This window comes from Pristiophorus japonicus, chromosome 3 (genome assembly GCF_044704955.1).
Source record: "Pristiophorus japonicus isolate sPriJap1 chromosome 3, sPriJap1.hap1, whole genome shotgun sequence".
NCBI lineage: Eukaryota > Metazoa > Chordata > Chondrichthyes > Pristiophoridae > Pristiophorus > Pristiophorus japonicus.
Window position 1 is genome coordinate 220,775,289 of NC_091979.1, and position 18,434 is coordinate 220,793,722.

An 18,434-nucleotide genomic window follows, 5' to 3' on the forward strand; every position below is an offset into this window, starting at 1 on the left:
AAATTTTTGCCCACTCAGCTTATCTCTATCCCTTTGTAGATTATTTGCATCCTCCTCACAATTTGCTTTCCCAGCTATCTTTGTATCATCAGCAAATTTGGCTCGGTCCCTTCATCTAACTTATTAATATAGATTGCAAATAACTGATCTCTGTGGCAACCCATGAGTTACAGTTTGCCAAGATAAAAAATGACCCATTTATCCCGACTCTCTGTTTTCTGTTAGTTAGCCAATCCTCTATCCATGCGGATATATTACCCCCCCAACCGCGTGATCTCTTATCTTGTGCAGTAACCTTTTACGTGGTACCTTATCGAATGTTTTCTGGAAATCCAAATACACTACATCTGCTGGTTCCCCTTTATCAACCCTGCTCGTTACATCCTCAGGGAATTCCAGCAAATTTGTCAACATGATTTCCCTTTCATAAAACCATGCTGACTCTGCTTGAATGTATTATGATTTTTTAAATATCCTGCTACTACTTCCTTAATAATGGACTCCAGCATTTTCCCAATGACAGATGTTAGGCTAACTGGTCTGTAGTTTCCTGCTTTCTGTCTCCATTCTTTCTCAAATAGGGGCGTTATATATTTGATTTTCCAATTTGCTGGGACCTCTCCAGAATCCAGGGAATTTTGGTAGATTACAACCAATGCATCCACTATCTCTGCAGCCACTTCTTTTAAGAGCCTAGGATGCTGGCCACCAGGTCCAGGAGACTTGTCCACCATTTGTCCCATTAGTTTGTCTAGTACTTTTTCTCTTGTGATAGTGATTGTTTTTTTAAGTTCCTCCCTCCGAATAGCCTCTTGATTATCAATTTTTGGGATGCTTTTAGCGTCTTCTACCATGAAGACCGATACAAAATATTTGTTCAAAGTCTCTGCCATTTTCCTGGTTCCCATTATTAATTCCCCAGTCTCATCCTCTAAGGGACCAACGTTTATTTTAGCTACTCTGTTCCTTTTTATATACCTGTAGAAGTTCTTACTGTCTGTTTTTATATTTCTTGCTAGTTTACTCTCATAAACTATCTTCTCTCTCTTTATTTTGTTTTAGTCATCCTTTGCTGGTTTCTAAAAATTTCCCAATCTTCTGGCCTTCCACTATTCTTCGCAACATTGTATGCCTTTGTTTTCAATTTGATACCATCTTTTACTTAGTTAGCCACGGATGGTTCATCCTTCTTTTACAGTCTTTCTTTCTCACTGGAACATATCTTTGCTGAGAGTTAAGAAATATCTCCTTAAATGATTGCCATTGCTCATCTACCGTCTTACCCTTTAATCTATTTTCTCAGACCACTTTAGCCAACTCAGCCTTCATAGCTGGAAAGTGGGATTAGGCTGGATAGCCTCTTGCTGGCTAGCATGGACCGAAATGGCCTCCGTCCATGCTGTAAACTTCTATGGTTCCTTTGTAATTGTCTTTATTTAATTTCAGGACACTTCTTTGAGACCTAGCTTTCTCACCCTCAAACTGAATTTGAAATTCTGCCATGCTATGATCACTCTTCCCAAGATGATCCTTCACTATGAGAACATGAATTAATCCAGTCCCATTGCACATTACCAGATCTAAAATAGTCTGCTCCCTGGTTGGTTCCACAACATATTGTTCTAAGAAACCATCCCGAATACACTGTATGAACTCTTCCTCAAAGCTACCTTTGCCAATTTGATTTGTCCAATCAATATGAAGATTAAAATCACCCATGGTTATTGCCTTACCTTTCTTACAAGCCTCCATTATTTCTTGATTTATACTCTGTGCTACAGTGTAGCTACTGTTAGGGGGCCTATAGACTACTCCCACCAGTGACTTATTTCCCTTATTATTTCTTATCTCCACCAAAACTGATTCTACATCTTGATCTCCTGAGCCAATACCATTTCCCATTACTGCACTGATCTCATCCTTTATTAGCAGAGCTACCCCACCTCCTTTTCCTTTCTGCCTATCCTTCCAAAATGGCAAATACTCCTGAATATTCAGGTCCCAACCTTGGTTACCTTGCAACCACGTCTCTGTAATGGCTATCAGAGCGTACCCATTTATTTCTATTTGTGCTGTCAACTCATCTATCTTGTTATGAATGCTGTGTGCATTCTTGCTTTCAATTTAGTCTTTTTACCATTTTTCCCCACTCTAACCCCATTTTCTGATGCACTCTTACGTTTATACACTCTGTCCCTTCCTGTCACACTTTGGTTATCATTACCCCTATCGCTACCCTGCAGTGCCCCATGAATCGAAACCCATTTCTCCCACACCAATCTTTGAGCCACGCGTTCATAGCTCTGATCTTATTTACCATATGCAAATTTTCTAGTGGCTCAGGTAGTATTCCAGAGATGATTACTTTTGTGGTTTTGCTTTTTAATTTAGCCCCTAGATGCTCATACTCCCTTAGCAGAACCTCTTTCTTTGTCCTACCTATGTCGTTGGTACCTATGTGGACCATTAAAAGTGGATCTTTCCCCTCACCTTCCAAGTTCCTCTCCAGCCCAGAGGAGCCGTCCTTAACCCTGGCAGGCAATACAGCCTTTGGGACTCATGCTCTCGGCTGCAGAGAACAGTATCTATCCCTCTAACTATACTGTCCCCTACCACTACAACATTGCTTTTCACTCTCCCAATTTGAATTGCCTCCTGTATCACGGTGCTGTGGTCAGTTTGCTCATCCTCCCTGCAGTCCTTGCACTCGTCCACACAGGGAGTAAGAACCTTGTAGCTGTTGGACAAGAGCAAAGGCTGAGGATCCTCTATCACTACATCATGGGTCCCCATACCCGCCTCACTTATAACTTACATATCACTTCATGGCATTGCTCATATATCTTGATAAATTTATACCTTGAGAGTTTGATGCATTAGAACACCCAGGTCCCTTTCTTTCTCCACCTTCGACCCACATGCATAATAACACTGCACTTATCCAAATTAACATCATTTGCCAGTCATGATCTAATCTCTCAACACATCAAGATTCACGTGAAGCTGTCGAGCATTGTCTACAGTCCGAACACTCGCACAGATCTTTGTATTATCTGTAAATTTGCAGATCGCAGCTCAAACAACTACATCCAGATCATTAATAAAAATAGTTATGATCTAATTGAAATGGCGGAACAGGCTCAGGGAGCTGAATGGTCACCTCCTGTTCCAATATCCCCTTCCACCATCTCACCCTCTTTCCTCCTGTTTTGCCCTCTACCCTTCTACTTCAAGACATATCTCCCTCCCCATGTCCTCAGTGCCCCTCCCTTTCCTTACAATTTTTCTGTCTTTCTCTCTCTTTGCTCTCCTGCTATCTCCTCTCCTTCCTCTCATCTCATCCCTACTCTCCATTTCCTGTCCTCCCCTTTCACGCCTCTTTCCTTCTTCCTCTCCATCTCTTTCCTTTCCTTCCCCTCAATGCATCCACACCTTCTCGCCCTCCCTCTCCTCTCCCTGTCTCACCTAATCTCCAGTCTCTCTCCTTTGTCTTCACCCTCTCCCCTATCCACGCCTCCCCTCACCAATGTCCTCGACTCTTTCCTTTCCTTCCACATCCCTGCTGTCTCCTCTTCTATTGAGGGAGTGCAGCGAAGGTTCACCAGACTGATTCCAGGGATGGCTGAGCTGTCATATGAGGAGAGACTGGATCAACTGGGCCTTTATACACTGGAGTTTAGAAGTATGAGAGGGGATCTCGTAGAAACATAGAAGATTCTGACGGGACTAGACAAGTTAGATGCGGGAAGAATGTTCCTGATGTTGGGAAAGTCCAGAACCAGGGCACATAGTCTTAGGGATAAGGGGTAGGCCATTTAGGACTGAGATGAGGAGAAACTTCTTCACTCAGAGAGTTGTTAACCTATGGAATTCCCTGCCGCAGAGAGTTGTTGATGCCAATTCGATGGATATATTCAAGAGGGAGTTAGATATGGCCCTTACGGTTAAGGGGATCAAGGGGTCTGGAGAGAAGGCGGGAAAGGGATAGTGAAGGAATGATCAGCCATGATCTTATTGAATGGCCTACTCCTGCACCTATTTTCTATGTTTCTCTCCACCTCACCCTGTCCCTAGTCTATCTCCCCATCCTTCTCTCTGCTCTCTTCTGTGTCCTGTAAATGCTCCTCTCCACTCTCTTCTACCTCTCTCTTCTCCTCCTCCCCTCCTCTTTGCATTACCCCATCCCTAAACCACCTCTTACCTTCTCCCTTCCTCTCCCCCTCCTTTTGCCTCATTCTATCCCCTGTACTCATTTTCTTTCCTCATCCTTCCCTCTACCTCCTCTCCTTTCCTCTTCCCTGCATTACTCTTTCCTCTCTTAGCTCCCTCTCCTCCTCTACCCGCCTCCCAAAAAAGTGCCCCAGTCTTGACTCCCCATATGTAATGCTACTGGAAGATGACTAGCAAATATATAAATGGTAATCACTTTTTTGTTGCAAGGTTGTTCCTGCAAGTGATCATTACTGTTATCTTCTAGTACTGACGGAAACTTTTTTCATGTGTAAGTACTGAAAATCGTAATTACCACCAAACCAGGGATCAACCCATTGCAGTTATGCTTAATATGCTGTACAATACTGCAACTGCATGACATTATTTAAATACAACATATTACGCCACCAAATGATCCTTCGGAAATCTAAATGTTCCATTGGAATGGTAGCCAATGTAATACTTTTCCATCTAGTTAGAAACAACATTCGTGAACAAGTCATACCTTATTGCGTATACAGCATGAGTAAGGTACACCACAAGCTAGTGGTCCAGTTGCACGGCCTTCACAACTATGGTATATATTTGTTGACCAGTCCATGAAATCTTCTGCACCACAGCATTTAAACTGCAAACAAAAACAGATCGATTCGCAAGTTTAGCACAATCAATATCTCAGCTTACTTAAATATAGCATACTGTAGCTTTGGGAAGGAGTCTGTGGCTCTCGTATTGGACTGTTCAGCCACCAAAGAACTCACTTCAGGAGTGGAAGCAAGTCGTCTTCGATTCGGAGGGACTGCCTATGATGGTGAACTACAAGTTGTCATGTATTCAACCAGCATTGTAACCCATGTATAATCTGACCTAAGTTGTACACTGTGAGAACAATGACCACTAGGTGGTGAACTTGTGGGAGACACTCCTAACCTGGACCTTCAGGTATAAAAGGGGAAGCTCCACCCACTTCCATCACTTGAACGCTATGGAATAAAGGACAGATCACAAACTGACCTTCTCTCAAGCATGAGCCTCATGTGCATTTATACTGTATAGCAAGGACGTATCAATGGCGACGAGAAACTGGGATTTAAACCACGAGAGCATGGCCACGAGCAGAACAGACGAGAGGTACTGTGTTAAGGAATGGTTGGGACAGAGATTTAACATTGTTAAAGCAGCACACAGCAATCGGGCATGCCCCAACATGTAGTCGAACCCAGAGGGGGAGTTCGACAGAGACAATGGCAAGCTGAACAGCGATTCACGCCATTGCAAGGGACAATGCGGCCAGTAATGGGGCCATCAACACCTGTTAATGACGCACTCAAGGGCAATCACAGGGGCAGTCAGGGATGATCGACTGGCAAGGGACCTTTTGTTTCAAACAGCAGCTCATGCTGGAGGCGTGGAGGCACACACTCAGCCGGAGTTTGCAGAGATGAGCAAAATACCTGCAGAAATTACAGAAATGAACGCTGGGGGAAATCGCTGGAAGCTGAAGTTCAGCGAGTTGATGTGGAGCACCGATACAGTTCATACACCAGGACGCCACCGATAATAATGAAAGTGCTCCTCAATGGCATCCCAGTATCAATGGAGCTAGACACGGGGGCCATCCAGTCCCTGATGGGTATCAAACAGTTCGAAAAGTTGTGGGCGTCCAAGGCCAGGAGGCCAAAATTATCGGCGATTGACGCACAGCTACGGACATACACAAAGGAGATCATTCCGGTGCTAGGCAGCGCCACGGTAGTCGTGACCCACAAAGATTCGGAGAACAGGTTCACTCTGGGTTGTCCCGGGGGATGGTCCCGCACTACTGGGGAGGAGTTGGCTTGCTGTCATGAACTGGAAATGGGGCGATGTCAATACAATTTCCTCTGTGGAGCGAGTATTATGCTCAAAGATCCTGGACACATTTGACTCATTATTTCAACCCGGCGGGGTTGGAGACACGGGGGAGGGGGGGCGGTGGGGGGGGAATAGAGACATGGGTTGCTGGGGGGAAGAGGAGAGACCGTGGGTGGGTGGGGGTAGAAGAGAGACACGGGGGGGGGGGGGGGGGAGGGGGGAGGGAGAAGAGAGACACGGGGGGGAGGGAGAAGAGAGACACGGGGGAGGGGGGAGGGAGAAGAGAGACGCGGGGCAGGAGGGGGGAGGGAGAAGAGAGACACGGGGGGGGAAGGGGGGATGGAGAAGAGAGACACGGGGGGGGGGGAGGGGGGAGGGAGAAGAGAGACACGGGGGGGAGGGAGAAGAGAGACACGGGGGGGAGGGGGGAGGGAGAAGAGAGACGCGGGGCAGGAGGGGGGAGGGAGAAGAGAGACACGGGGGGGAGGGGGGAGGGAGAAGAGAGACACGGGGGGGAGGGAGAAGAGAGACATGGGGGGGAGGGGGGAGGGAGAAGAGAGACGCGGGGCAGGAGGGGGGAGGGAGAAGAGAGACACGGGGGGGGAAGGGGGGAGGGAAAGAGAGACACGGGGGGGAGGGGGGAGGGAGAAGAGAGATGCGGGGCAGGAGGGGGGAGGCAGAAGAGAGACACGGGGGGGGAAGGGGGGAGGGAGAAGAGAGACACGGGGGGGGGAGGGGGGAGGGAGAAGAGAGACACGGGGGGCGAGTGGGGAGGGGGGAGGGAGAAGAGAGACACGGGGGGGGAAGGGGGGAGGGAAAAGAGCGACACGGGGGGGAAGGGGAGGGAGAAGAGAGACACGGGGGGGAAGGGGAGGGAGGGAGAAGAGAGACACGGGGGGGAGGGGGGAGGGGGAGGGGGGAGGGGGAGGGAGAAGAGAGACACGGGAGGGAGGGGGTAAGGGGAGGGAGAAGAGAGACACGGGGGGGAGGGAGAAGAGAGACACGGGGGGAGAGGGGGTAAGGGGAGGGAGAAGAGAGACACGGGGGGGAGGGGGGAGGGGGAGGGAGAAGAGAGACACGGGGGGGGAGGGGGTAAGGGGAGGGAGAAGAGAGACACGGGGGGGAGGGAGAAGAGAGACACGGAGGGGGGAGGGGGGAGGGAGAAGAGAGACACGGGAGGGGGGAGGGGGAGGGAGAAGAGAGACACGGGGGGGAGGTGGGAGGGAGAAGAGAGACACGGGGGGGGAGGGGGGAGGCAGAAGAGAGACGGGGAGGTGGAAGAGAGAGACGGGGGGGGGTGGAAGGGAGACACGGGGGGGTGGAAGAGAGAGACGGGGGGGTGGAAGGGAGACACGGGGGTGGAAGGGAGAGACGGGGGGGGTGGAAGAGAGAGACGGGGGGGTGGAAGGGAGAGACGGGGGGTGGAAGGGAGACACGGGGGGTGGAAGAGAGACACGGGGGGGTGGAAGAGAGACACGGGGGGGTGGAAGAGAGACACGGGGGGGTGGAAGAGAGACACGGGGGGGTGGAAGAGAGACACGGGGGGGTGGAAGAGAGACACGGGGGGGTGGAAGAGAGACACGGGGGGGTGGAAGAGAGACACGGGGGGGTGGAAGAGAGACACGGGGGGGTGGAAGAGAGACACGGGGGGGTGGAAGAGAGACACGGGGGGGTGGAAGAGAGACACGGGGGGGTGGAAGAGAGACACGGGGGGGTGGAAGAGAGACACGGGGGGGTGGAAGAGAGACACGGGGGGGTGGAAGAGAGACACGGGGGGGTGGAAGAGAGACACGGGGGGGTGGAAGAGAGACACGGGGGGGTGGAAGAGAGACACGGGGGGGTGGAAGAGAGACACGGGGGGGTGGAAGAGAGACACGGGGGGGTGGAAGAGAGACACGGGGGGGTGGAAGAGAGACACGGGGGGGTGGAAGAGAGACACGGGGGGGTGGAAGAGAGACACGGGGGGGTGGAAGAGAGACACGGGGGGGTGGAAGAGAGACACGGGGGGGTGGAAGAGAGACACGGGGGGGTGGAAGAGAGACACGGGGGGGTGGAAGAGAGACACGGGGGGGTGGAAGAGAGACACGGGGGGGTGGAAGAGAGACACGGGGGGGTGGAAGAGAGACACGGGGGGGTGGAAGAGAGACACGGGGGGGTGGAAGAGAGACACGGGGGGGTGGAAGAGAGACACGGGGGGGTGGAAGAGAGACACGGGGGGGTGGAAGAGAGACACGGGGGGGTGGAAGAGAGACACGGGGGGGTGGAAGAGAGACACGGGGGGGTGGAAGAGAGACACGGGGGGGTGGAAGAGAGACACGGGGGGGTGGAAGAGAGACACGGGGGGGTGGAAGAGAGACACGGGGGGGTGGAAGAGAGACACGGGGGGGTGGAAGAGAGACACGGGGGGGTGGAAGAGAGACACGGGGGGGTGGAAGAGAGACACGGGGGGGTGGAAGAGAGACACGGGGGGGTGGAAGAGAGACACGGGGGGGTGGAAGAGAGACACGGGGGGGTGGAAGAGAGACACGGGGGGGTGGAAGAGAGACACGGGGGGGTGGAAGAGAGACACGGGGGGGTGGAAGAGAGACACGGGGGGGTGGAAGAGAGACACGGGGGGGTGGAAGAGAGACACGGGGGGGTGGAAGAGAGACACGGGGGGGTGGAAGAGAGACACGGGGGGGTGGAAGAGAGACACGGGGGGGTGGAAGAGAGACACGGGGGGGTGGAAGAGAGACACGGGGGGGTGGAAGAGAGACACGGGGGGGTGGAAGAGAGACACGGGGGGGTGGAAGAGAGACACGGGGGGGTGGAAGAGAGACACGGGGGGGTGGAAGAGAGACACGGGGGGGTGGAAGAGAGACACGGGGGGGTGGAAGAGAGACACGGGGGGGTGGAAGAGAGACACGGGGGGGTGGAAGAGAGACACGGGGGGGTGGAAGAGAGACACGGGGGGGTGGAAGAGAGACACGGGGGGGTGGAAGAGAGACACGGGGGGGTGGAAGAGAGACACGGGGGGGTGGAAGAGAGACACGGGGGGGTGGAAGAGAGACACGGGGGGGTGGAAGAGAGACACGGGGGGGTGGAAGAGAGACACGGGGGGGTGGAAGAGAGACACGGGGGGGTGGAAGAGAGACACGGGGGGGTGGAAGAGAGACACGGGGGGGTGGAAGAGAGACACGGGGGGGTGGAAGAGAGACACGGGGGGGTGGAAGAGAGACACGGGGGGGTGGAAGAGAGACACGGGGGGGTGGAAGAGAGACACGGGGGGGTGGAAGAGAGACACGGGGGGGTGGAAGAGAGACACGGGGGGGTGGAAGAGAGACACGGGGGGGTGGAAGAGAGACACGGGGGGGTGGAAGAGAGACACGGGGGGGTGGAAGAGAGACACGGGGGGGTGGAAGAGAGACACGGGGGGGTGGAAGAGAGACACGGGGGGGTGGAAGAGAGACACGGGGGGGTGGAAGAGAGACACGGGGGGGTGGAAGAGAGACACGGGGGGGTGGAAGAGAGACACGGGGGGGTGGAAGAGAGACACGGGGGGGTGGAAGAGAGACACGGGGGGGTGGAAGAGAGACACGGGGGGGTGGAAGAGAGACACGGGGGGGTGGAAGAGAGACACGGGGGGGTGGAAGAGAGACACGGGGGGGTGGAAGAGAGACACGGGGGGGTGGAAGAGAGACACGGGGGGGTGGAAGAGAGACACGGGGGGGTGGAAGAGAGACACGGGGGGGTGGAAGAGAGACACGGGGGGGTGGAAGAGAGACACGGGGGGGTGGAAGAGAGACACGGGGGGGTGGAAGAGAGACACGGGGGGGTGGAAGAGAGACACGGGGGGGTGGAAGAGAGACACGGGGGGGTGGAAGAGAGACACGGGGGGGTGGAAGAGAGACACGGGGGGGTGGAAGAGAGACACGGGGGGGTGGAAGAGAGACACGGGGGGGTGGAAGAGAGACACGGGGGGGTGGAAGAGAGACACGGGGGGGTGGAAGAGAGACACGGGGGGGTGGAAGAGAGACACGGGGGGGTGGAAGAGAGACACGGGGGGGTGGAAGAGAGACACGGGGGGGTGGAAGAGAGACACGGGGGGGTGGAAGAGAGACACGGGGGGGTGGAAGAGAGACACGGGGGGGTGGAAGAGAGACACGGGGGGGTGGAAGAGAGACACGGGGGGGTGGAAGAGAGACACGGGGGGGTGGAAGAGAGACACGGGGGGGTGGAAGAGAGACACGGGGGGGTGGAAGAGAGACACGGGGGGGTGGAAGAGAGACACGGGGGGGTGGAAGAGAGACACGGGGGGGTGGAAGAGAGACACGGGGGGGTGGAAGAGAGACACGGGGGGGTGGAAGAGAGACACGGGGGGGTGGAAGAGAGACACGGGGGGGTGGAAGAGAGACACGGGGGGGTGGAAGAGAGACACGGGGGGGTGGAAGAGAGACACGGGGGGGTGGAAGAGAGACACGGGGGGGTGGAAGAGAGACACGGGGGGGTGGAAGAGAGACACGGGGGGGTGGAAGAGAGACACGGGGGGGTGGAAGAGAGACACGGGGGGGTGGAAGAGAGACACGGGGGGGTGGAAGAGAGACACGGGGGGGTGGAAGAGAGACACGGGGGGGTGGAAGAGAGACACGGGGGGGTGGAAGAGAGACACGGGGGGGTGGAAGAGAGACACGGGGGGGTGGAAGAGAGACACGGGGGGGTGGAAGAGAGACACGGGGGGGTGGAAGAGAGACACGGGGGGGTGGAAGAGAGACACGGGGGGGTGGAAGAGAGACACGGGGGGGTGGAAGAGAGACACGGGGGGGTGGAAGAGAGACACGGGGGGGTGGAAGAGAGACACGGGGGGGTGGAAGAGAGACACGGGGGGGTGGAAGAGAGACACGGGGGGGTGGAAGAGAGACACGGGGGGGTGGAAGAGAGACACGGGGGGGTGGAAGAGAGACACGGGGGGGTGGAAGAGAGACACGGGGGGGTGGAAGAGAGACACGGGGGGGTGGAAGAGAGACACGGGGGGGTGGAAGAGAGACACGGGGGGGTGGAAGAGAGACACGGGGGGGTGGAAGAGAGACACGGGGGGGTGGAAGAGAGACACGGGGGGGTGGAAGAGAGACACGGGGGGGTGGAAGAGAGACACGGGGGGGTGGAAGAGAGACACGGGGGGGTGGAAGAGAGACACGGGGGGGTGGAAGAGAGACACGGGGGGGTGGAAGAGAGACACGGGGGGGTGGAAGAGAGACACGGGGGGGTGGAAGAGAGACACGGGGGGGTGGAAGAGAGACACGGGGGGGTGGAAGAGAGACACGGGGGGGTGGAAGAGAGACACGGGGGGGTGGAAGAGAGACACGGGGGGGTGGAAGAGAGACACGGGGGGGTGGAAGAGAGACACGGGGGGGTGGAAGAGAGACACGGGGGGGTGGAAGAGAGACACGGGGGGGTGGAAGAGAGACACGGGGGGGTGGAAGAGAGACACGGGGGGGTGGAAGAGAGACACGGGGGGGTGGAAGAGAGACACGGGGGGGTGGAAGAGAGACACGGGGGGGTGGAAGAGAGACACGGGGGGGTGGAAGAGAGACACGGGGGGGTGGAAGAGAGACACGGGGGGGTGGAAGAGAGACACGGGGGGGTGGAAGAGAGACACGGGGGGGTGGAAGAGAGACACGGGGGGGTGGAAGAGAGACACGGGGGGTGGAAGAGAGACACGGGGGGTGGAAGAGAGACACGGGGGGTGGAAGAGAGACACGGGGGGGTGGAAGAGAGACACGGGGGGGTGGAAGAGAGACACGGGGGGGTGGAAGAGAGACACGGGGGGGTGGAAGAGAGACACGGGGGGGTGGAAGAGAGACACGGGGGGTGGAAGGAGGGAGAGAGAGATACAGGGGGGCCAAAGCGAGAGACACGGCGTGGGGCGGGGGGGGGGGGCGGGGGAGAAGAGATACAATGGGGAGCAGGGGGAAGAGAGAGTGACGTGGGGGGAGACCCACGAGGGGTTGTGGAGAGAGAGGGAAACACTGGGAGGGGGGGGCGGGGAGTGAGAGAAGGAGATGTGGGGGGTGAGTGAGAGAGAGAGGTAGGGAAGCGGGAGGAGAGAGGGGGAACTCAGGGAAGACGTATCACGTTCTTCCAACCCCCTTTATACCCACAGTGGATGAAATCCGGAAGTCACGACACTGTGACTATTCACTTCATACCCAATAAACCTGTGCCCGCACACAATGCCCCGGGGGGGGGGGGTTCTGTTGGGCGTGGCAGCACTTGCAATGGGGTAAGGTACTCCGGCTTGGAAAGGAATGCACTTGGGCTGGGGTGGGTAAGGAACTTGGGCCCGGGGTGGGTGAGGCAATGAACTTGGGCTGAGGTCAGAGATTTGGGAGGCTTTTGCTGGAAGCTCTATCCTCTCTGTGACTGCAGGGGAGTTCTGAAGTCAGAATGGCTTGAATTAGGTTTTGCAAAGTCACTCAGAACTTGTCAGGGCGGTTCCAATTACACACTCCAGAGAAACTCTCAGTGTGGCTTATCCTCCAAGGGGTCCAATCAGCAATCAGGTCATGTGATAATGGAGTGCCAATCAGCCAGAAACACAGTGCAAATAAGCACATCTTAAATCATAGAATCATATCATAGAATCATAGAGGTTTACAACAAGGAAGGAGGCCATTTCGGCCCTGTAGTTCAGGTGCACATCCAAGTACTTTTTAAATGTGGTGAGGGTTTCTGCCTCTACCATCCTTTCAGGCAGTGCGTTCCAGACCCCCACAACCCTCTGCATGAAGAAATTTCCTCTCAAATCACCTCTAAACATTCTACCAATTACTTTAAATTTATGCCCCCTGGTTGTTGACCCCTCTGCTAAGGGAAATAATCCCTTTCTATCCACTATATCTAGGCCCCTCATAATTTTATACACCTCAATGAGGTCTCCCCTCAGCCTCCTCTGTTCCAAACAAACAAATCCAGCCGATCTAATCTGTCTTCATAGCTTAGATTCTCCACTCCTGGCAACATCGTCGTAAATCTCCTCTGTACCCTCTCCAGTGCAATCACGTCCTTCCTGTAATGCAGTGGCCAGAACTGCACACAATACTCCAGCTGTGGCCTCACCAGTGTTTTATACCGTTCAAGCATAACCCTTCTGTTCTTGTATTCTATGCCTCGGCTAATAAAGGCAAGCATTCCATATGCCTTCTTAACCACCTTATCTACCTGGCCTGCTACTTTCAGGGATCTGTGGACGTGCACTCCAAGGTCCCTTTGTTCCTCTACACTTCTCAGTATCCTATCATTTAATGTGTATTCCCTTTCCTTGTTAGCCCTCACAAAATGCATTACCTCACACTTCTCTGGATTAAATTCCATTTGCCACTGTTTTGCCCACCTGACCAGTTGATTGATATTAAGGGCTAGACTGTCCACTATGGTTGCTATCGCTCAAAAATGGGCAATATTTCCAGCCTTAGTGCTTTTATTATTTTTCAGGATCGCTGGAATATCGCCAATTTTAAAAACCGCTAGATTCGCCTTTTTAATTTGGGCAATAGCCTTAGTGATGTGAAATGGGCCTTACCGATGTGTTCAGTCGTGCAAAGCTGGCGTCCATAGCAACGGCCGTTCTGCGCATGCGCGTTTTTTTTCAGGCAAATAACTTTTCCCACAGGGGTTGGCAGAGAGAACAGGGGACCTGGTTTCTATCAATAACATTATAGAACCTTTCTTTTATTCTAGCCCCTGTTGCTTTATGAAATAAAATCTATCAGCCAACTGAGGTGAACGCCATTTCTTTCCTCATGGGATGCCATACCCTAGTTCTGCTTCTACTTGTACTGTGGACCAGAGGGGAAAAAAAATCCATGATTAATATTAACCCTGGCATTACAGCAATGTACTTGTATGTAACTTTTCTCATTTTCTTCTCCCATCTCTATTCTGCAGCATGTGATTAGTGATCAAGACTGGTTGAGAAATTACAGGCCCCGTCACTATAAATTGCTATAAATGCCCTTAATTTGTCCTCAACAAATACAAAGTGATTAGATGATTGGCAAGAGTCAAAAAGGCCCTTATAATCACTCACAAATTGATTCTCCTGACAGCCTTTTACTACAGATCCTCCCCGTAGTGCTGAGTAGTGCCGAGTTATTACAGCTTTTCTTCTGCCTATTTTTGGGCCAGCGATCATTTGAGTGAAATGCCGAAAGTAGCACTCGCCCATAATCTGGGCCATAATCAGGTGCAAGTTTCCATTATGAGCACTATTCTCGGCCTTGTACGAGGATGACGTCATATTTTTAATTTTAAGTAGGCCGGACGATGCAGCTCATTCAACAGTGCTGAAAGTTGGGCCGGCAATAAATGGGCTATAATCGGGTGCTAATTTCCACTTTTCAGCAAATATGGGCTATAGCCCGCATCTCAGCTCTCATATGGGCACTAAATGGGCAATGATGTGCCAAAAGTCTAGCCCCAAATATTTAAAACCAAATTTTTATTTTTTGAAAAGTAGATTTACATGTTTTAAAGAGGTTAAAAATAACCTACCTTATTGTACAGGTTTTTTTTTAAATGTATAAATGATTAAAAAAAAAAAAAAAAAATGTTATCAAACGCTTACACTGCAAACCTTATGCCTACTTTTACCACGCGTAAGAATTTCATGGGCATTCGCTGGGCAGAATTTGGGAAAATAGTCCAACTCTGCCCAGCGAATGCTATCCGGGAATGCTTCGATTGCGAAAACCCGGAACTTATATGGCACTTGCAGGCCTCGTACGCGTCTGGAGGGGCCGCAAATTACGGCCCAATGAGATTAAAATGAGATAGATAAAGGAGGCTCATGATAAATGTGCGGTACATAATACAGTAGGGAACCAGGCTGAGTATGGAAAGTACAGAGACGATCGAATAAAGGGAAAAAGGGAGTAATGAGATAGTATGAGGATAGATTAAGTGGGTAACATAAAAGGGAAGCAAAAGTCTTTTATAAACATAAATAGTGAAAGTATAGTCAAATGAAGGGCAAGACCAATTAGGAACCAAAAATTAGATCTTCTTGTGGAGACAAAGGACATGACTGAGGTACTAAATTAGTACTTTGTGTCTGTCTTCACTGGAGAGATGGATGCTGTCAATGTAGCAGTAAAGGAGGTAGTAGCGATATTGTATAAGCTATAAATAGATAAAGGGGATGTACTTAAAAGGTCGGCAGTATTCAAAGTAGAAAGGTCACGTGGTCTGGATGGGATCTAACCTAGGTTAGAGGGAAGGAAGGGTTGAAATTGTGGTGGCTTTGGCCACAATCTTCCAATGCTCCTTAGATATGGGGTTGCTGCCAGAGGACCGGGGAATTGCAAATGTTACACTCCTGTGTAAAAAAGGAGTGATAAACATGGCTACAGGCCAGTCATTTTAACGTTGATGGTGGGAAATATTTAGAGACAATAATGCGGGACAAAATTGGCATTTAAAAAATGGGCTGATAAATGAAAGTCAGCATGGATTTGTTGAAGATGAATCGTGTTTGACTAACTTGACTGATTTCTTTGATGAAGTAACAGAGAGGTATGATGAGAGTAATGCATTTGATGTTGTGTAAATGGACTTTCAAAAGACAATGGACAAAGTACCACATAATAGACCTGTTAGCAAAAGTGAAGCCGATGGGATTAGAGGGATAGTGGCAGTGTGTGTACAAAATTGGCTAAGGGACAGAACGTAGAGGTGTACGGTTGTTTTTCAGATTGGAAAGAAGTGTGCAATGGTGTTCCCCAGGGGTCGGTAATAAGTCCACTGCTCTTTTAGATATATATTAATGACCTCGATTTAGGTGTATAGGGCATAATCTCAAAGATTGCAGATAACACAAAACTTGGAAATGTAAACAATGAGGAGGACAATAACAGACTTCAGGAGACATAGACAGACTGGTGAAATGGGAAGACATGGCAGATGAAATTTACCACAGAGATGTATGAAGTGATATATTTTGGGAGGAAAAGAAGGAGACACAATATAATCTAAATGGTCCAATTGTAAAGGGGGTGCAGGAACAGAGAGGCCTGAGGGTCTATGTATACAAATCTTTGAAGCAAGGACGTTATGCTAAACCTTTAATAAAACATTGGTTAGACCCCAGCTGGAATACTGTGTTCAATTCAGGGCACCACAGTTTAAGAAAGATGTCAAGGCCTTGGAGAAGAATGATACCAGGGATGTTGGACTTCAGTTATGTGGAGAGATTGGAGAAGTTGCGGTTGTTCTCCTGAGAGCATGGAGGGGTAAGAGGAGATTTGATAAAGGTGTTCAAAATCATGACCGGTTTTGATAGTTTCTGGTTATTTACACTGTTTCCAGAAGGTGCGGTAATCAGAGGATACAGATTTAAGGCGACTGGCAAAAGAATCGGAGGAGACATAAGGAAACATTCTACTTTTACATCGGGAATGCACTTCCTGATAGGGTGGTGGAAGCAGATTCTATAGAAACTTTTAAAAGGGAATTAGATAAAAACTTGAAGGGGAAAAATTGCAGGGCTATGGGGAAAGAACAGGGGAGTGAGACTTGATGAATAGCTCTACCAAAGAGCTGGTACAGGCACAATGGGCCGAATGGCCTCCTTCTGTGCTGTGTCATTCTATGATTCTATGATAATTTGGTCGCTCGCTTGCCTGACTTTTTTTTCTCGTGTTGTTCCTTCTCTCTTTGCCTCTCCTTTTTGGCTTGTCTCTCTCTCTCTCATTCTTCTGCTTCCCTCTCCCGAACACTTATTTTTGATTCTCTCTCCAATATCTTGTGTTTCAATTTCTTTCCTTTTCTTTCAAGTGGGAGGTGATGGATGACAGCAGCAAAAAGAGTCACCGAGGGCTTGAGGCTGCAGACAGCATTTTCTAATAGAAGGTGTCGAGAAAATGTGGCCTGCATCCAATGTTCTCTCTAAGGTGCAAGTGTGTGCGGCCACGCAGCAATCATGAATGTACTATGCAGTGAAATAAATAGGCCGCTCACAACTTCGAGCTTGAGCAGGGGGGTAAGAGAAGAGGGGTTGTGCATCAAACCCCAAAGGCAAAAGCGGGAAAAAGTGCAGCTGTGATTGGAGGATCAGCGAGTTCAAGAGGGGGGAGGTGGAGGTGTGAAATGAGCAGAGCGTAAGAAAGGCGGGAGGTGAGGAGCCGAACCTGGCCTCAGAGCCCCAAAAGAGTCTGAGCTTCAGAAGGTGAGAGCACTCCAGATTCATTGGTCAAGATCTGTGGGAGGAGACTCGGGAAAATTCTCCCGTAGCTGGTCAGCCTGTGAGGGTAGTGGTTGAACTGGATGAAAATGACATCCCTGGATTAAGAGTGAGATTCGGGATTGCTCCACAAGCCAAAGGTCCCAGAAAAGCCCACAGCAACTAAAGGTCACAAAAACAGTGGGCACGGCCTATCCTGGCCAGATAAATACACACAGTATGGGGTGAAGTTGATCAATGGATTTAGTCTCAATGAGCACTTAATGTTTTCTGATGGTTTATGATGCAGATTGCGTTATTGATCATATATAGGGAGCAAGGCAAATGAAAACCTGTTTTTAGGATTGACTGAGCCAGATACCAACCTGGAAACTGCAGATTAATTGAAGCTGTCTAAGTTAATAGCTATGGATACGACACTAGACTATGTGAACTTCATTTCACTTTTGGCGAGATTAATGGATTTTTAAGGTTGTTTATGATCGAAGCCCAGACTTTCAAGCTGTGTGCATTGTCCCCACTCCTTTTGCATTTCATCACTTCTCCTGAAATTGCAAGTTTTTGTGTCGGGAAAAGATAGCTAACAGCCCAGGTGTGGCATGTATGAGGAGAGATAGAATGGGACCAGTAAGAGAGATAGAATGGGACCAGAGAGAGGGGAGTGAGAATGGAGTGGGAGGAGAGGTGGATTGGGACATGGGAGTAGAGGTAGAATAGGACATGGGAGTAGAGGTAGAATGGGACATGGGAGTAGAGGTAGAATGGGACATGGGAGGAGAGGTAGAATGGGACATGGGAGTAGAGGTAGAATGGGACATGGGAGTAGAGGTAGAATGGGACATGGGAGTAGAGGTAGAATGGGACATGTGAGAAGCGGTAGAATGAATCGTGTGAGGAAAGGTAGAATGGGACCAGTGGGAGGAAAGATGGATTGGTACGTGTGAGATTACAAGTATAATGGGACCAGTTATAGGAGAGGTGGATTGGGTCGTGTGAGGAGAGGGAGAATGGGACATATGAGGAGAGATAGAATGCAACCAGTGAGCGGAGAGGTAGAATAGGAAATGTGAGAGTAGAGCAAGAATGGGACATGTGAAGTATCAAGTTAGGCACCAAAGAGCCCTCGCAAAACTGAAGTCAATGGGAGTCAATG

General features: G+C 51.5%; 1 protein-coding gene across 2 annotated transcripts in view; it reads right to left on the minus strand.

Annotated features, from left to right (window-relative positions):
- The window catches only part of tspan15 (tetraspanin 15), a 294,434-nt gene that overhangs the window by 141,205 nt on the left and 134,795 nt on the right, over nt 1-18,434 (minus strand). For both annotated transcript variants that reach the window (XM_070876299.1, XM_070876297.1), the window contains one exon: nt 4,718-4,840. In XM_070876299.1, coding sequence (XP_070732400.1) covers nt 4,718-4,840 — 123 coding nt within the window. The remainder of the gene's footprint in view (nt 1-4,717; nt 4,841-18,434) is intronic.